Genomic DNA, 19079 nt, shown 5'->3' with positions numbered 1-19079 from the left:
ATTAAAGGTTCAATCTCTCCACTGTGGGTCAGGGAAACTGAGGCTGTCTGAGGTACCATGCCCTGCCCCAGGTCTCATGGGCAAACAAGAGCCCTGGGTCTGGCTGGGTCCTGGGCTGGTGTCTCCGTCCTGCTCCCTGCTGAGAGTGGCTGGAAAGTTGTTTAAGTGGGGTAGCTGTGGAAGACTTCTGAGACTCCCTGGCTGGGAAAGAAGGAGGCTAGTGTCTGAGGCTGGGATACTGAGAAAGGGAGGGCCTCACTCTTCTCTCCTCTGGGAGGGGCCAGGCCAGAGCATCCCAGGCTTAGCACTGGCTAATGTGGTGTTGGCAGGAACAGCTCCCTGGAACCCTCCCTGCCTGGAATGAGAGGCCTTGCATTGGTGTGGGAACGTGTGCCTGTTCGCTGATAGCTGGCAGTGTGCCTGTCTCCCCACCACCTGCACCAGGCACAGGTGACTGCTGGGACTTTACCTACATTGTTTCAGGAATGAGTATCTCCATTTGGCAATTATAGATGGGGAACTGCAGCGGTTGCCTGAGGTCACACCTCAGAAGTAGAAGTGGCTGAGTGGGGACTGGTATACTAGTCTGCTGGTTTCCAGAGCCCAAAGGCAGCCTAGGGCGAGGCCTGGTCAAGGGTCCATACAGTTCCTTCATTGGTTCAATTTATTTATTCCACAGACTCCTAGGTGCTCTTGCAACCTGGTTAGAACACTGCAGTTGTTCATTGGCAGAAGGTGTGAGTTGTTCATTGGCAGTTGTTCAATGTGCACAACCTGCAGTGTGCAGAACCCATCTTGGCTGACGCACGTGCTCCCCAGGGCAATGTTAAGTGCACAGAGCTTTGCCGCTCCCCACTCCCAGCCTGCAACATACTTAGAGGCATGTGGAAGGCATGGTTTTCTCAAAGCAAGTGAACGTCCTGAGGCCTAAAGAAAAATCCAGGCCTTCCTGGCTCTGCTACTTATTGGCTTTGTGACCCTGGGCAACCCACTCAGCATCTCTGTGCCCCAGTGACATGGGGACAATGCCCCTTCAGAATGGAGTTAGGGTAATAGTGAAGGTGTGCGCTCAGAGCAATGCCAGGTGCATAGTAGGAGCTTAACATACATGAGACCCCTTCAACCACCCCACAGTGCACTGCTTTGGGCTGTGGTGCCTGGGGTGCCTGAGTTACACTTGGCTTGTGGCAGACAAGGCTGGAGGCAGGTGAGGAGTTTCTGCCCATCCTCCAGATATGCAGTGGGAAGGACTCAGGGAAGGACTCAGGGAGAACAAGGAAGGACTGGAGATGGTATCCCTGACCCTTCCCACACATCCTCCTGACCCTCCCACACACGACTCCCAGGCCCCAGAAACTTTTCCTGTCTCCACTTGGCTGCCCTCATGGGGGGAGGGGCCTCTTGCAATCCCTGCAATTCCCTCAAGGTCACCTGAGCTGGCTCAATCTTCTCTTCCTTCTCAGAGGCAGGAGACAGTCCATTTTCCCAGCCCTGTCAGTGTCAGCAGCTAGTGTGAACCCTTAGGGAGCCTCAGGGGATCTCAAAGGCTGCTGATTGCTCCACCCATTGGTCCCAGTGGTGGGTGGTCTAGAGCCCCAAATACCCAGTTCAGTCATGTTCATTTATCCTTCATGTGCAACCTCCTTGTTTTTGATCCAGGCAGGAGCTGCCAGGGCCAAGCAAGGGCAAGGTCATTACTGCGTCCCTGAGACTTGCCCTGGAGGGCTCCCAGTCTGATAGAAGAGACAATGGCAGTCTGGTGTCTTCTCTGCTCTGATAGAGGTAGCACATTACATGGAGTAGAGATTATTCCCAGAAGAGAATCCTGAACAAGCGTGGGATCCCAGGGAAGGTTTCCTGGAGAAAGAAATATCTGAGCTGAGTACTGAAGCCTGAGTAGATGTTCATCAGACAGATGAAGGGAGGGAAGGACATTCCCTACGAAAGGAACAGAGTGGGCCAAGATAGAGCTGCAGATGCTGGTACATGGGGGAGAAGTGGGATCGAGTCTGAAACCACAGAAAAAGAAGTAATGTCCAAGCCCATAGGGCCGAGAAATACCCATTGGGCTGTGTAGGGATGGGAGAAGTGCCAGGCCAATGATCTCCCAACCTCCTGGGGCTGGCAGTCATGGATGCTGAGCAGCCCCCAGCTTTCTAAAGTCAATGAGTAACTTTGGGGGGCTGGGCAGGGCCGGGCCTGCTACTGTGGGCCAGTGGTGTTTTCCACTCTTGAGCAAGCCTGGCTGGACCGCCTACCTGCTCAAGTGTCCGCCCTGCCCTACCCCACCCATCCCGGCCTGGCCAGTGCTCCCTGGAGAAGGAGTCCTCTCGCCTGGTGGCTGGACCAAGGGAGCCCGCCTGAGGCACCAGAGGGTGAGGTCCCTGGAGTGGAGGGGTGAGCAGGGCTGAGGCTGGGGTTGGTGGTAGGGGAAGGACAAACACTGCCCTGTCCAGCCCCTGTTAGGGGAAGAATTCCCAGGAGCGGTTGGAGTGGTTGTCCGTGCTCTGCATGCTCAGCTCCAAGCTGAGTGCTGAAAAATGCCAAGATGAGGGCAGGACTCCTGTCCCGAGGGGACTCTGTGTGTGAAGGATGGCAGTGTGTAGAAAAATAGGCCTCAAGGCCCTGAACTATGAGTCCTGTGTTCCAGGAGGGATTGTCCTGTGGTCAAGTCCTCTGTGACCTTGGTCAGGTCTTGCCTTTGAGGATTTACCTGCAACATGAGGTGACTGCAGGAAGTGACACTTAGAGTCCTCAGGGTCTTTCCAGATTCAAGTTTTGGGGATATTCAGAGCTGCTGGGCAATTAGCACTTTGGGATCTACATACAGGCTGGGGAGGTTATGTTGGGAAGGAGACAAAGGTCTGGAGGTGAAACTCCCATGGAGATCCTTGTGGGGCCAAGAACCAAGAGGCAGGATGGCTGGGCCTAGGGGCCTAGGTGGGCCTGGTCAAGGAGCTTGATGCTACCCTGCAGGCAGTGGGGAGCCACAGGCCCCTCCAAGAGGAGAAAGTGGAGGACAGTCTGTCGTGAGGTCCCACTGGCTATTTGTGTGGAATGGGCTGAGGCAGGGGACAGGGATGGGAGTGGGTGGGGAGCAATGTCCAAGTGGGTGGGATGGGGAGGGGCATCTCTGGGAGTATAGAAGGATAGGAGACAGGAGGAGACCTGGCTGACTACCCCATAGTGACAGGTAGCAGGAGGTCCAGCTGAAGAAGGGGAAGTTGCACCCGTGGGGCTTGAGGAAGCCATGGCTTGGGCTGAGTGGCGATGAGAGGAGGGATACTCTCTAGGAGGAGAGTAATGGGAGGGACCCCGTGCCTACTGATCCTGGCTGTACCCTCACTGCCGTGTCCTTCAGGCCCATCCTGACCATGGTCCCTGCCTGGCTGTGGCTGCTTTACCTCTCTGTTGCCCAGGTGAGCTGGACCCTGCTCGACTCCTTCAGATCCTGGCCCTGGGTGTTGGCACCCTTGTCCCCCACTCCACCTGGACTAGTTGCACTGACCATGGAAGAGACTAGTTGTGGGAGGGCGTTCAGAGCTGGCTATAGGCCTGTTGTGGGATCAGGAGGTCAAAGACCAGAGGGTGGATGGGTTAAGGTATGGCCAGGCCTATGGAAGGGGCAGAAATTCCCCTTCCTTGTCAGCTGCCTGTGAGACAAGGTGAGAATCCTCCTCCAGGTTCTCCCAGAGGCCCAGCCTGCAGAACTGTATGTGGAAGTCCCAGAAAACTATGGTGGAAATTTCCCTTTGTACCTGATCAAGGTAAGCCTGAAAGCTGGGTGGGTTGTCCACCCCCAAGTCCTGCTTCCCCTACCTCCAGCATTTTATCTCTTTCTTTTAATCCTGCTTCCCCAAGAATATGTGCTATAGTGAGTGAGTAACAAAATTTCAATTCCAGAAGAAAGTAGAGTTTTAAGATGAAAAATAAATAATTGGTTGGGGCGCCTGGGTGGCTCAGTTGGTTGAGTGACCGACTTCGGCTCGGGTCATGATCTCACAGTTCACGAGTTCAAGCCCCACATCAGGCTCTGTGCTGACAGGTCAGAGCCTGGAGCCTGCTTCGGATTCTGTGTCTCTTCTCTCTCTCTGCACCTCTCTTGCTCTCCGTCTTTTCTCTTAAAAAAATAAAAATAAATTTCTAAAAAAAAAAAGAAAAATAAACAATTGGTGGTGGGGTGTCAAGGTTTAGAAAGGAGGGCAGGGAGTATTGGGGTGCATCAGGTACAGGGGAAAGAGCTCCGGCTTTGAATCTCAGTCCTATGACTTCATGGCTGTTTGACCTCAGGCAAGCGCTAGCCCTCTCTGAGCTTCAGTCTCCCCACAGATATAATGGGGTCATTGGGTGGAGGGGCATCCCCCAGGCCTGGGTACCACTGCCTTTACCTCTGTTCTCCCCAACAGCTACCACTGCCCCCTGAGGAGACTGAGGGTAAGATGGTGCTGTCAGGAAACCCGGACATGACAGCCGAGGGCCCTTTTGCTGTGGATGCAGAGTCTGGCTTCTTGCTGGTGACCAGCGTCCTGGATCGCGAGGAGCAAGCGGAGTACCGGCTACAGGTATGGCTGGGCCAGATGTAGGGGAGAACAGTGAAGGCAGGGCGGGGCACTGACTATCCATCCCTGCCAGGTCACCCTGGAGGCTGAGGACGGACATGTCTTGTGGGGCCCACAGCCTGTGCTTGTGCATGTGAAGGATGAGAATGACCAGGTGCCCCACTTCTCTCAGTCCATCTACAGAGTTCAGCTGAGCCAGGGCACCAGGCTTGGTGAGTGCCCAGGGCAACGGTCTAACAACAAGGTCATGTGGGTAATAATGTGGGCAATGATGAGAGAGTAAAGAGGTGGCCAGACACCCAGCATAAGCATAGGGCAGCCAGGATCCAAGGTGCCCCCCTCCTATTTCTGTCCCAACCTTCTTCCCCCACCCTCCTTAGAGTCCTCTGGCCCCATCCAGTCTTGGCCTCTGTTCACCTGAAAAGTGGGGTGAAAAGCTGTGGCTCCCATCCAGAGTCCTGACATGATGATGGATATGAAAGGAAGTACCAGGGAGAGATAGGGGAGGCTTGGGAAACCCTCCCCAACCCCTTCTCCTTTCATGGTTTGTCCTCTCCACACACACCAGGCATCCCCTTCCTCTTCCTTGAGGCTTTGGACGAGGATGAGCCAGGCACAGCCAACTCAGATCTCCGATTCTACATCCTGAACCAGGCTCCAGCCCGGCCTTCCCCGGACATGTTCCAGCTGGAGCCTCGGCTGGGGGCTCTGGCCCTCAGTCCTGAGGGTGAGCCTGAGCTGGGTGTGAGGAGGAGAGAGGTCAGAGAAAGCTGGGGAAGGCAGCATGTGAGCCGTAACAGTAGGATGGGTTGGAGCTAGAGATGAAGAAAGAGTATTCTGGGTGGAGAAGAGCAAAGCACAAGGCTTGAACCTTGTGCATGGAGAGAAAAAATGGTGTGAATGGAGTACCTCAGCCCTATACCCTGGACACCTGAGTCTAAGGGACAAGGCTAGGAGAAACCTGAGGGGTTGTAGCCCAGGATGTTGCTGGGAGACCTTTGGACTGATTGTAAGGGAGACCTGAACCTGGGAATTCAGACCAGAGGCACATGATAGGGAAAGAAAAGCTAACCATATATCTGCCCAGCCAGTCACCCATTCACCCATCTACCACCCAACCATTACACATGTAGTCCATCTATTCAAACATCTATGCAGATTAACCCATCCACACACCCAAATTCCCATCCATTTATTTGGTCAACCATCCATGCATCTGACTGGTCATCTAATCACTACCCAACCACTCATGTGTCCCTACCCCCATCCTAGTCATCCAGTCCATCAACTATTCATTGTGTGGATAGATAGGGAATGGCTTTGCAAATTTTCAAGTCCTGCTTGAGTGCTCACTATGGTGTTAAAAGTCTTACCCTTGGGCCAAGAAAGTATCCTGGACACCTGCCATATGCTTGGCTTTGTGTTTGGTAACTCACTGAGAAGGATGTCCTGGACTCCTGCTCAGCTGACCATCCTGACCCTTCTAGGAAGCACCAGCCTAGACCAGGATATGGAAGGGCCCTACCAGCTCTTGGTACAGGTCAAGGACATGGGTGATCAGGCTTCAGGCCACCAGGCCACAGCCACCATAGATGTCTCTGTGGTAGAGAACACCTGGGTGCCCCTAGATCCTGTCCACCTGGCAGAGAATCTGAAAGTTCCATACCCACACCGCATTGCCCAGGTGAGTAAGTGCCTGTCAGTGGCTGAAGTAGCCCCATGGATGGTACATCTGGGCCTCAGTCTCAAGATTTGGGGGGTGGGTCTGAGGCCCAGCTTGACCCCTGCTCCCCTCCTACCTATGTTCTTCCCTCGACCGTCCCCATCAGTTCCCATCATGGAGTAGGGCATCCAAGGCCCCAGAACCAGGCCCACAGCCCCTCACCTGCTATCCTCTGGCAAGTGTGGCTCTGGGCCCTGACCTGAGCTTGCCCCAGGTTCCTTAGGGAGAACAGCTGCCACCCTCTGCTGCCATGGGGATTGTCACCCGGGCTTGGAATGTCTCAGACCTTCTCGAGGAATGCCCCGGGTCTGGCCCAGCCTGAGAGGGCACAGAATAACAACCTGGTCATTCAGGCATTTTGGGCAGGGTCTGGGCTCGGACCAGGGCAAGGCCACGCTGGACTTGCTACAACAACGAGTGTCCCAAGCAAAAAGACCCTACCTGGACTCCAGGGAGGATAGCAGCTTACCTGACGTCACACAGGAGCAGGGGCCCAGGCTCCCTACCCAGGCACAGTTGAGACATAAGAGCTGATGTGGGCTGTGCTGCCCCTCATCCTGGGGTGCCCTTATTCTGTGACCCCTCCCAGGTACACTGGAGTGGGGGAGATGTACATTATCATCTGGAGAGCCAGCCCCCTGGACCCTTTGATGTGGATGCAGAGGGGACACTCTATGTGACCAAGGAGCTGGACCGAGAATCCCAGGCTGAGGTGAGGTGAGGTGAGGGGGAAGCCAGGAGGGCAGGCTGAGGGGTGCCTGGTCACTGTCCAGTTGGCTTCTGGGGGTATCACATCCCCCACAGGCACTGAGGCAGTGGAAGAGCACCCAGAAGAGCTGGAGCTGGCCGCTGGAAGGGACCCAGACTGAGGCCAGGCTGGAACTGCCCTTGGCCTTCATCTGAAGACCCCCACTGTCCACCTCAGTACCTGCTCCAGGTGCAGGCTCAGAATACCCGTGGTGAGGACTACACAGAACCTCTGGAGCTGCGTGTGGTAGTGATGGATGAGAATGACAATGCACCTGTCTGCCCCCTACACGGTTCCCCAATCAGCATTCCTGAGCTCAGCCCTCCAGGTGGGCTATGGGCCTTGTCAGGGGATGCGGGAGGGTTGAAGTCCTTGTGAACCATCCCATCTTGCTCTTCTCTGGGATGGGACCAGCCTCAGGCCCCTATATCAATGTCCCTACCCTTCCACAAGTTCAGGTTCAGTCCAGCCCAAAAGAGGAGTGGGCAAAGTGAGGCCTGCAGATTGGCCTGTGGTCCCACCCAGGTGGGTACTGTCTTTACAGGCACTGAGGTGACTAGGCTGTTGGCAGAGGACCTGGATGCCCCCGGTTCCCCAAATTCCTACATTGTGTATCGGCTGCTGAGCTCTGAGCCTGAGGAGGGAGCAGAGGGAAGAGCCTTCAAACTGGACTCCACCTCAGGCAGTGTGACAGTCGGGGACGCCGCCCTCCAGGCTGGCCAGAGCATCTTGCTTCAGGTGATGGCTGCTGACCTAGGAGGAGCAGAGGGTGGTAAGTGCCCTGATGGTGACCCAGGTTCTTTCCCTCTGTTTCTATCCTGGTCTCTCCAACATGTCCTCTCCTGCCTCAGGCCTCAGCAGCACATGTGAGGTCACTGTCACAATCACAGACATCAATGACCATGCCCCCGAGTTCACCAATTCCCAGGTAAGCAGGAACAGGGGAGAAGACCTTGGGAAGGCACTGATGAGGGGCTCACGGCCCCTCCACAATCTCTCCAGATTGAGCCTATAAGCCTCCCTGAGGATGCAGAGCCTGGGACTCTGGTGGCCACACTCACGGCCACTGATGCTGACCTTGAGCCTGCCTTCCGCCTCATGGACTTTGCCATTGAGGTGGAGGACGTGGAGGGGACCTTCGGCCTGGATTGGGAACCAGACTCCAGTCATGTCCAACTTCGACTCCTCAAGGTAAGGGGCTGGGGGGTGGGAAGGGTTACGCGTATACTCATATGCATGCACAAGTGTGCCATGCCCTGGCCCAAATAGTGACCCAGCTGCATTGGTTCTAGAACCTCAGCTATGAGGCAGCTTCAAGCCACAAGTTGGTGGTAGTGGTTCGGAGCGTGGCAGAGTTGGTAGGGCCAGGCCCAGGCCCTGGAGCCACAGCCACAGTGACGGTTCTTGTGGAAAGGGTGGTGCCACCCCCCAAGTTGGACCAGGAGAGCTACGAGGCCAGTGTTCCAGTCAGCACCCCAGCTGGCTCCCTCCTGCTGACCATCCAACCCTCAGACCCCATGAGCAGTCCCCTCAGGTGAGCCTTACTGGGCTGGACCTCCCCTGCTCCCAGGGGATGACCCCCAGGGCCAGAGGGGACTCACATTATCTGTGGCCTGGAATATTTCTCAAACCATGGCTAATGCCAAGGTTGTGACTCCTGAGGTTGGGTCAGAGCTGGATGAGCTGGACAGGCCATGGAGAGGAGTGTTAGGTGCTCAGAGGACACCTCCCCATGCTGTCTTGGACTGGGCCCTCCCCCATGCCCCACCCAGACCGCAGCACAGATGAGGCTGTTCCCTGGCCCCATCCTGTCCCTTTGTGGGGTGACCCAGGACTAGTGGTGTTGAGTCAGGCCCCCCAGGTTCTGATAGTAACGCCCACAGTATCCATGATTTAAGCCTTGTCCCTCAACAAGCCCCTGAAGCTGGGGAGGGAGACTCAGCACCCTGGGCACTGCTGCCTAACAGTGAGTCACAGAGATGATGTGGAACTTGAGCAGGTCACATGGCCCTGGGGGTCCCTGAGTAAGACCCCATATATGGTTTCAGTGCCTCCCTGCCCCCCATCTTCTCTGGGCCTTAGGTTCTCCCTGGTCAATGACTCAGAGGGCTGGCTCTGCATCAAGGAGGTCTCTGGGGAGGTGCACACCGCGCGGCCCCTACAAGGCGCCCAGCCTGGGGACATGTACACAGTGCTCGTGGAGGCCCAGTATGAAGGTACGGCCAGGCAGTGGTGGGGCCTCTGGGAGAGAGAGTAAGCCTCAGGCAGAGAGATAGATGGGCAGGACTGAGCTTTCTTCCCAGGCTCCTTACTGGCATCTACTCTGCCCAGGCAGGAAAGAGGAGTGAGGGCTGGGGCCAATGTCAGTCTCTGAGATGCCTGCCCTCTCAGACCACCCTCCTCCCTCAGATACTTACAGTCCTCCAACACTGCCCCTTAGCCCTAGAGGGCCTCTCAGGTGTTGGCTTCAGATATAGGTTAGGAGCAGAGGCTGGGGGCCTGTGCAAGCGGAAGGAGTGCCAGGGGCTGTGTCTATGGCAGGTGAGCCAGAACTCTGAATGCCACTTTGACAGGATGAAAAGCTGGCCCAGGGGTGGGTATGTTAGGGCAGCAGGTCTCGGGTCTGGGCTGGACTGTCCTGTGGTATATGACAGGCCCAACAGAGCTGAACTCCCCTACAGTCAGGGCATCTCCACACGGTTGGGCCATGAAACTGGTGGTTGGGGGCTTGGGAGGAGGTGAGGGGATGCCTGGCATCCAGAAAAGCACAGGAAGGTCTGACAGCTGTTTGGATAGTGAAGGGGGCAAGGTGCACTGTGAGGAGGAGACAGGCGTGGGGATGCTGATGGGGATGGACAGGAGGGGTAGAGTAGGGCAGGTGAGGCCAAGACTCAGCAGGGTGAGATCCATGGGCCTGGGGCTGGCTCAGCACTGCCTCCTCTGCAGATGAGCCGACACTGAGCGCCTCTGCAACCCTCGTGATCCACTTTCTGAAGGCCCCTTCTTCCCGGGCCCCAACTCTGAACCACGTGCCCACCCGACACCTCTGCACACCCCGCCAGGACCATGGTGTGGTTATCAGTGGACCCAGCGAGGACCCTGATATGGCTGGTGGACATGGTCCCTACAGCTTTGCCCTTGGTCCCAACCCGACAGTCCAGCGGGATTGGCACCTCCAGGCTCTCAACGGTGTGTGGTGGGGCAGTGGGGGAGACGGTGGCTAAGGCAGGAAGTGGTGTGGCACTTGGAAGTGAGATGCCCTTCCACTGTGAGGGTGGGGCTGGGCTTAGGGCCTATTCAGGCTAGTGACTCTGGTCACTGCTTGTGGTCCCAACAGGTTCCCATGCCTACCTCACTCTGGCCCTGCATTGGGTGGAGCCACGTGAGCATGTAGTACCCATAGTTGTCAGCCACAATGCCCGGATGTGGCAGCTCCTGATCCGAGGTAAGGCCAGGGCTCCGTGCGCCTGCAGTTCCTGAGGGAACCATTTTGATGCAGGGGGAGGGGCTGGGAACACATGAATGTTGGGTCACACGGACCGCAAATACCTGTGCATGCCTGCACATCTGTGGTCAGGTGCATGGAAGCTCGTGCACACAGACACACACATAGAGGAGTGTACTCCCCCCCCCCAACACAAATACGTTTGTGTGCACAAAAATGTGTATTAGCCGGCTGCACTGGGGCTGCCGAGCAGCTGGAGAACCCTCCCCCACCGCCTTTACCTTCGTCCCCTGCCCCCTGTCCCCTAGTGATCGTGTGTCGCTGCAACGTAGAGGGACAGTGCATGCGAAAGGTGGGCCGCATGAAGGGCATGCCCACGAAGCTGTCAGCCGTGGGCATCCTCGTGGGCACCTTGATGGCGATAGGTAATGGATGCTGAGCTCTTGAGTGGGGGAGGGTGATGGATGGTTGGAGTCACGGCCTCCAGATGCACAGTGCCCTGTCCCCTGATGCCCCCCAGAACTGGAGAGGGAACCCCACAACTGTCCTAGTCATTACGCTCCTGTTTCCTGCCATCACAGTCATCATCGCCGTCATCGCTGATAACAGCATTTACTATTATATTATTATACATTGGCTGTGCAATATAGGATTGTCACACTGAATTCTCCCCACAACCCTGTGAGGTAGATCCTGGCATCTCCCTATTTTCCATTTGAGGTCATTGAGGCTCAGAGAGGTTAAGTGACTTGTCAGAGGTTACACAGCCAGAATATGACAGAGCCCAGGTCTTTCCAGCCTATTCCCTTTAGTCCAAGCCTCCCTCTCTATCCCCTTGAATTTTTTTTTATCCCTATAGATTTTTTTCCTGGCTGTTTTTGTTGTTGTTGTTTTTTGGTTTTGGGTTTTTTTTGTTTTTTTTTTTTTTGTCAATTCTACCACAATGGACCATGTGCCTATCTCTCAGAGATCCATGGGAACAACTCACTGGCTCCCGTATGACTCCCACCCAAACTGTTCCCCAGAGGAGGGGACTTTGGAGGTGGGGGTGTTCTGGAGCAGCTGTAGGCCAAGCAGTCAGGCTTCTTCTGGCACCAGGACGACAGCCAAACCCAGTCTAGACTTGGGGATGCTGTCTAGGAAACCTTGCTTCCTTATTAAACCAATACCAAAGCAGGCAGTTTTTGGTGGTGGACAAGTCCCATGGCCCCTTCTGAGAGCTGATCCATCCCTCTTGGGCCCCTCAGGCATCTTCCTTATCCTCATCTTCACTCACTTGAGCCTGGCAAGGAAGAAGGACCTAGATCAGCCAGTGGACAGCGTGCCCCTGAAGGCGGTGGTTTGAATGGTCCAGCCAGACCCAGTTGGGAACTTGACCTTTCCATCTGAGTCCACTGGGAGGGGCCCAGGACTGCTGATCACCGGGGGCTAGGACAGTGTAAAAGCCCCTTCACCGCCCTAGAGTGGAGGCAACATCACCACACAAGTCTGTAGAGCCTGACCACTGACTTTATGGGCTGCCCATGGGAGTGCTCCAAATGGTGGCACGTTTGTCCAATAATAAAGCCTCAGAGAGCAGGGCATGTGTTCTAAGGGGCTGCTGTGCCTGTGTCTGTCATGTGCGTGTGTGCATTACCCATGTCCAAGGTACCCATGTACCTTGAGTCCTTTCCCATCTCCTGCTGCACAGAAAGGGTCTAGGGGCTTGAGGGACAAGCCTGGGGTCCCCTTTGAGGAGAAACATGGGGACATCATATTGGTTTTTGGTGAAAACTTGAGGTTGGAGCAAAGTGGGTCATTTCTTTTTTAAAAATAGTTATTTATTTGGGGGTGATGCACACGTGCATGGGGGCGGGGCAGAGAGAGGGAGAATCCCAAGCAGACGCCATGCTGTCAGCACAGACCCCCGTGGGGGCCTCGAACCCACGAACCGTGAGATCATGACCTGAGCTGAAATCAAGAGTCAGATGCTTAACTGACTGAGCCACCCAGACACCCCAAGTTGGGTTATTTCTATGGGCATTTGGAGACCATGGCTGCAGCCCCTTGCTGGGTCAACTCTGACTAGGTGACGGTTGAGGAGGATGTCCTTGAAAGTGTATTCTGTGTTTTCTGGGACATCATATTTGCTAGGGGAGGGCATCGGTGAGTCCATGTCCTATGCTCCTGTGTGAGCACACTCCTGTATCTGTGTGAGTCACCTACACATGAGTGGACAGAGGTCCCACAGTCTTAAGTGGGGCCTAAATAGGGCTGAAAAGAAATCATGAGGGCCTAATATGGCTGGAACAAGAGAGGTAAGCTTGGGAATGGGTCCCTCTGCCCCCGTGCAGGCCCCAGAGCACCTTTGGATTTCATATACAAGCTGGTGAGTACATGAGGGGCTCTGCAGAAAGTCAGAGAAGGGGCAGCACTGGGGTGGACAGGAACCCCCATGGCTCACCCTGGAGTTCCCCTTGCCCCAAATGAACCCTTTCCCCTTGCCCAAGACTAAGCCTTGGCCCTGGTGCCCTGCTGAGGCCGACCTCCAATCCCTGACCCTTGACTGGCCCCAGACACATGCTGATCTCCTATACACCCATCCCAACAGTCTCTGGGGAACTAGGGTGGGACTTGCTGTCCCAGGCACCCTTAGCTGATGATGGTAAATCACGGGGAAGGGAGAAAAACAACCTCTGTGAGGCCCAGTCCCTATTTTTAGGAGATAATCTCTCCACTCCTGGCAGATTCTGTGGGATGGGGGCCAAGAGCAGCCAAGAGAGATGGGATGGGCATCCTGGGCTGGCCTCTAGAGCCTGACTCAGGGAGGATCCCCAGCCCAGGGATGAACTCTGAGGCTGGTCCCAGCCATTCTCTGCCCGGGGCGTGCACACGTACACACACACACACACACACACACACACACACACTCACTCCCCAACATGAGGCTCTGCCAACTCGGTCCAAGCAGAGCTTCCTGCTCCTCTCCCAGGATCCTCTACTCCTCCTGCACCCACTTAGAAGTCTCCAAGGTGCAAAGCTCTTTGAAGGTGGCATCTTATCTTCCCACCAACCTGAAAGGGCAGGATTATTGGCCCCATTTGCCAGTGGAGCTTCTTCTTTTTTTAAAAAATGTTTGTTTATTTATTTATTTATGAAAGAGACACAGTGCAAGAAGGGAAAGGGCAGAGAGAGAAGGAAACACAGAATCCAAAGCAGGCTCTAGGCTCTGAGCTGTCAGCACAGAGCCCAACATGGGGCTCAAACTACAAACTGTGAGATCGTGACCTTAGATGAAGTCAGATGCTTAACAGACTGAGCCACCCAGGCGTCCCATGCTAGTGGAGTTTCTTGAAGGTCAGAGAGGTTCAGGGCTGCAGCTGAGAGTCTTGGAAGCAGAGTGCAAGGTAGGACTATCTGGCAGAGGTTCGAGTTACCTCTCCTGAAGTGTCCACAGCCTTCAGCGGGCCTCTGCTCCCACGAAATCCCTGAGAAGGGCATTAGAGATCATCTGGGCCAGTTCCTTTTTGTAAAGTTGAGAAAGTGAATCACAAAAAGGTAAAGAAACCTTCCCAAATTCATCCAGCCAGTGGGATGCAGCAGCTGAGCTGGAACCCTGGAATCACTCTGCTCTCAGGTCCTTAATTCTGGATGGACAGATAGGTGGATAGGTGGGCGGGCGGATGATTGGTGGAGTGAATGGGTGAGCAGGTCAGCGGATTGTAGATGGGTAAATGGGTGGATGGGTTGGTAAGCGGGTTGGTGGGGTACCAACAAGGGAAGAGTGAATGACAGGACACCGAGGTGAATTAAGGCACCTGCCCCAGTTTGAGGGATTTTGTCTTTGGCTTCCAGGCCCCAGGCACCCTCTGACTGTGTCAGTTTTGGGGCTGACCATAAGGTCCATAATCCCTAGGGATGCAGGCTCTGTTTCCCCTAGAATCTGGGGACATAAGCCTCTCCATGATCCCCAGCCTATTTCCTTGCTTAGAGGAAAGCAAGTGTCAGAGAGGGGGCGTGGCTTCTCTTGGGTCACAGAGGGAGAGAAACAGAGAGCTGGCACTGGTCTGTGGGCTTGGCCATGGGTCAGTGAGTGTCAGTAGAGATTACACTAGGGAGGTGGGCCTCATTCTGCAGGCAGGGTCTAGCTGCTAAGACAAGGTGAGGGAAAACCTGTGCCTCAGTATGGGTCGAACATATGATCCAGGCTCTGCCCCATCTTTGCTGTGTGTTCCCAGATGAGTCGCTTCATCTCTCTGAGTCTTGGTTTCCTTGTTAATAAGATGGGCTTCACGAAAATGGAGTTGTTGAGAGGACAACATGAGATAATCACCAGAAAATGTGTTTAACACAGTGCTGGGCACACAGCAGGAGTTCAGTACATGTGGCTTTCCTTGGCCCACAGACTGTGGCGGGGTGGGGTACCTACCACAGATGCCTACAGCCATGTACTCTCACATTCCCCAGGGACCCTATGAGGGCCAAGGTTTAGGAAGGGAATATGAGGGGCACCTGGGTGGCTCAGTCGGTTAAGTGTCTGACTTCAGCTCAGGTTCTGATCTCATGGTTCGTGGGTTCGAGCCCATGTAGGGCTCTGTGCTGACAGCTTGGAGCCTACTTTGGATTCTGTGTCTCACTCTCTCTCTGTCCCTCCCTCCCTTATTCTCTCTCTCTCAAAAACAAAATAAACATTAAAAAAAAGAAAAAAAGGAAGGGAATATGAAGGGGAGCCCCAACTCTAGCCCCAACACGGCCCTGCTGGGTGACCCTGGGCAAGACACCCCCCTTCAGCCGTTGGCTCCCTGCCAGCTCTAAAGCTGTCTCTAGGGGATGTTGAGACGTCTTATAGGGTTCAGACTGGTCTAGAGCTTCAGGGAGTCACAGGGCCTGCCCCGGTGGGGAGCTCATTCTCCCCCTCTCCCAGGCCCCTTCCAGAGGCACAGGGCCAGATCAAAGGGACCCAGCACTGAGGATTGGGAGGCGGGCTTGGAAAGAATGTAAACATGAGGATATTTTTAAACTTTTTCCAGCCCCAGAGATTAAGGCTCTTGAAGGGAGAGGCCCAGAGACTGGTCTGGCCCTCACTCACAAAAAAAGAGTGTGGGGACCTCTGAGACTCCCACCCCACCCACACCTACCTGTACCCACCCCAGGACTCTAGCTTGCACCCCAGGGCAGTTCTTCCTCTGATTTCATTTCCAGAGGTCCTGCTGCTGCGGATAGCATGTTTCTTCTTTAAAAAAAAAAAAATTTTTTTTTAATGTTTATTTATTTTTGAGAGAGGGAGAGACAGAGTGCAAGCTGGGGAGGGGCAGAGAGAGAAGGGATACATAGAATCCGAAGCAGGCTCCAGGCTCTGAGCTGTCCACACAGAGCCCGACGCGGGGCTCGAACTCACGAACTGTGAGATCATGACCTGATCTGAAGTCAGACACTCAACCAACTGACCCACCCAGGCGCCCCGGAATAGCATGTTTCTAATGAGATGACCTAAGAGATGTGGGAGGGCCCAAAGGGTTTCTAGGGTTGTGGGGGCCTACCTGGCAGGGCTAGTGTTGAGGGGAAGATGAGGAGGGGAAAGAGGCTGGGAGCAGAGGTGAGGAGGCTGGGGGAGGGCCTGGGTCCAGGTCTGAGCTATGCAGTGAGTCAGGCTGTGGGAGATGTAGGGGCCACTGACATGATGGTGGTTGGGGGTGGGGGAGGGCTGATTACCCCCAGGTGTCACAGTGACTCAGGAACTTGGACACAAAACTCCCTACATCTCACCACTCTGGATGTCACGGTGACGCTCACCCTGGGTTCTATGACAACAGCCTCTTCTCTCTGAGTGATGCAGCCACCCTCGCACACTCATGCTACACAGTGGAGCACACCCACAGGAGTGTCACAGGGAGACTCAGAGAGGGGACTCAGTCACAACATGCCCCCCCCCCACCTTGTGATCATATCCCAGGCACTCCCACAACTTTACCCCATCCACATCCCCGCTCATCAGGAAGTCAAAGGGTCAAAGTTCATGGGGGTATTTGATGGCCAGCCTGTGGTTACCAGGACAATGAGGAGCCGTAGCCCCTGGAGAGGCCTTGCTGGATGTTTCCCATGTTCCAGGGGTGCTGCTATGCCGCCTTCTCCTGCTTATGGACCCAGAGAGGGACAAGTGTCCAGCTCTAGGTCACACAGCTCCTCAGTGGAGGGCAGGGTTCAGGGCAGGCATCCACAAGGTGGCGTGCTGCCTTCCAGATTGCATCCACTGAGGCAGCAGAGACAGAGGACAAGGTCTGATGCTGTCTCATAAGATGTTGTGGGACTTCGGGCCCAGGACGATGCAGGAGCTGGATGGGGCCAGAACTGATAGGACTGGGGGCCTGGTACCTCCCTGAAGACGTTGCTGTGCTGTCCCTGTGTGCATGCCCAGTCTCAGTTGCTATTCTTACCTACTTAGTGGTGGCCACAGGGTCAGAGATAGTGGCTGGGTGGGAGGGAGTCATGAGCACCAGCCCCTTATCTGACACATTCTCTGGAAACTTGGCAGGGACTGTCAGGATTTGGGGGCCTGGGCAGGGGGGCATTGGGATGGTCACATGAATACGTTTTGGGGGATGGGCTCATTTGGGACAGGGCCCCGCACCAGCTGCCTCTCTGACAGCCAGGCGAGTCCCATCAGAACTGGGACTTCCAGTGGGACTTCCTCCCATGTGGTCATCAAGACCCACAGGTCGTCCTCAGCTTCTTACCCAGTCCCAACCATAAGACACAACCTTGAAGCCTCTGATGCTCTTGAAGACAATGTATTGGTTTCCCTGGTGAGGCTGTAGGTGGAGGCTGCCTCTATGAGAAGAGCACAGTCCTGTGAGCACAATACTGTGAGTACTGTGTCCTGCCCAATTCTAGGCTGTGTGACCTTGTGCAAGCTGCTTCCCCTCTCTGAGATTCGGTTTCCTCATCCCTTTTCTGGGATGTTGTAAGAATGACAAAGTCCAGTTGTTAGGAATCCAGACTAAGGGCTGCAAATGTGTGTGTGTGTGTGCACGTGTGCACGCACGTATGCTCTAGTGGGCCGCCAGGATGGGGAGAGGGAGGTGCATAGGTCCCCCACCTTGGAGACTCCCGCCTCATGGATTTTCCATTGGCACGTCGGCACCCTCTCCCCCAAAATAGGCCTTAAGAGCCGTGTGCGACAGAGCCCAGACTGAGGGGACTTTTTTTAGCTGCCCTTTGATTGTCAGCTCTCAAACGGCCACTATTTCAAGCCCCAACGCCTACAGGAGTAGGGCCAAGTGGGGGCCCAAAGTCAGCTCTGTGGGCCTGGCTGGCTCCTGGAAGGCATCCCCTAGGGGGCTAGCCACACCCTCTGACACTCAGCACTGCCTGTCAGGAGAGCACAGCGTCCCCTGTGTATTGGGCTGAGGGCTTGTCCGTCTGCCTCCAGGGAAGCTGCAGACCAGGCAAAAACCAACCTCATTTACAGAGCTCACCCACAGGCCGCTGGCTACCACTGCGAAGAGAAAAGCACATTGTGGGGATTAACTGAGATAATACAAGCAAAGCTCTTCCTTAGCGCAGGGGCTGGCACATCACTGGCCCTCAAAAAATGGCAATAGCTACTATTATTTATTAGTGTCATGACAGCTACAGTCATTCTTGTTTTTGTTGTTACAGTAACATTTTTATCTGGTTTCCTTCTGGTCTTTTTTTTTTTTTTTTTTTAATGCATTTATCTTATGTTGCTGAGTTCAGGTAACAATACTCACCCCGCCCTGGCCACACACACACCTGGTTGCAGCAGAAAGGAGCCCCTCCGACTCTACTGGGGTACCGGCTATGCATCCGGGATCCCTGAGATTGCACTCGACCTTTCTGAATGTCTGGGGTATAGCTTATGTCATCTCCAATACCATCAATCCCTGCCCCATAGGATTTCAGGGCTCCAGATTTTGAAAGTCAAGTTCTAAATGATGGATCCCCATATGGCTCCTGCACCTGGATTCTAGAACCCTCTGGATTAAACCTACAGAAATGAGCTTGTTTCCACAGTTAGATGTGAGGAGGAATTTTCTGGCTGTTCAGGTGCATAAGGTTTGGCAATGGGTCATGAGGAGAAATGAAGATACTCTTGGCTTCCTGGTCATAGTGTGTGGTGGCAGGGCAGGGGCGGGGGCATGAGAATGGGGTTTGCCAAGAAGAGGGGGAGAAGGGATGGGGTAGAAAGCCAGATTCTGGGAAGTGGCTGGGAAGGGAGACACAGGGAGAGTGGCTGAGCCAGGTTTCCCCCTTCCCTTCTGGTGTCATTTCCCAGCAGGGCAGCAAGGTCAGCTAGGGTTGGGGGGTCACATGTTCCACCCTTGCTCCCAGCGGTTACTGCACAAGGTGAGACTTCCTTGTTACCCGAAGGACAGAAATAGGTCCCAGGTGATGGCCAGCAATCCATGCCCAGAACCACCAGGGTTATTCTGAGAGTGGCAGGCACAGAGCCAGGCCAGGCTTGGTCAAGTGGACTGAGCTGGAAGTGACATCCTTGGCCTGCAGGTTCACCCTGCCCTTTCAGGAATCCTGAACGGGATGTGGGAACTGGAGCCATCCTCAGGCCGACCCTTGATAGGTGGGCTTCACTCGATTCCTGACTCA

At 54.9% G+C, this 19079-nt stretch overlaps 1 protein-coding gene across 1 annotated transcript; it reads left to right on the top strand.

Moving 5' to 3' along the window:
- The first annotated feature begins 2343 nt into the window (after positions 1 to 2343).
- CDH16 (cadherin 16) lies at positions 2344 to 12050 on the top strand. Its single transcript, XM_007090249.3, has 18 exons — positions 2344 to 2375; positions 3362 to 3419; positions 3684 to 3767; positions 4407 to 4562; positions 4633 to 4771; positions 5128 to 5286; positions 6047 to 6243; positions 6872 to 6994; positions 7208 to 7358; positions 7575 to 7802; positions 7882 to 7958; positions 8033 to 8221; positions 8323 to 8564; positions 9113 to 9246; positions 9977 to 10219; positions 10368 to 10475; positions 10784 to 10900; positions 11723 to 12050. The coding sequence occupies exons 2-18, from the start codon at positions 3375 to 3377 to the stop codon at positions 11818 to 11820; spliced, it is 2490 nt and encodes an 829-aa protein (XP_007090311.1). The 5' UTR covers positions 2344 to 2375; positions 3362 to 3374; the 3' UTR covers positions 11821 to 12050.
- The last annotated feature ends 7029 nt before the right edge of the window (positions 12051 to 19079 follow it).

The sequence above is a fragment of the Panthera tigris genome, chromosome E2 (assembly GCF_018350195.1).
Source record: "Panthera tigris isolate Pti1 chromosome E2, P.tigris_Pti1_mat1.1, whole genome shotgun sequence".
In the NCBI taxonomy this organism is placed as follows: Eukaryota; Metazoa; Chordata; class Mammalia; order Carnivora; family Felidae; genus Panthera; species Panthera tigris.
Note: the sequence above shows the minus strand (reverse complement) of the source record. Positions and strands in the feature narration are given on the sequence as shown.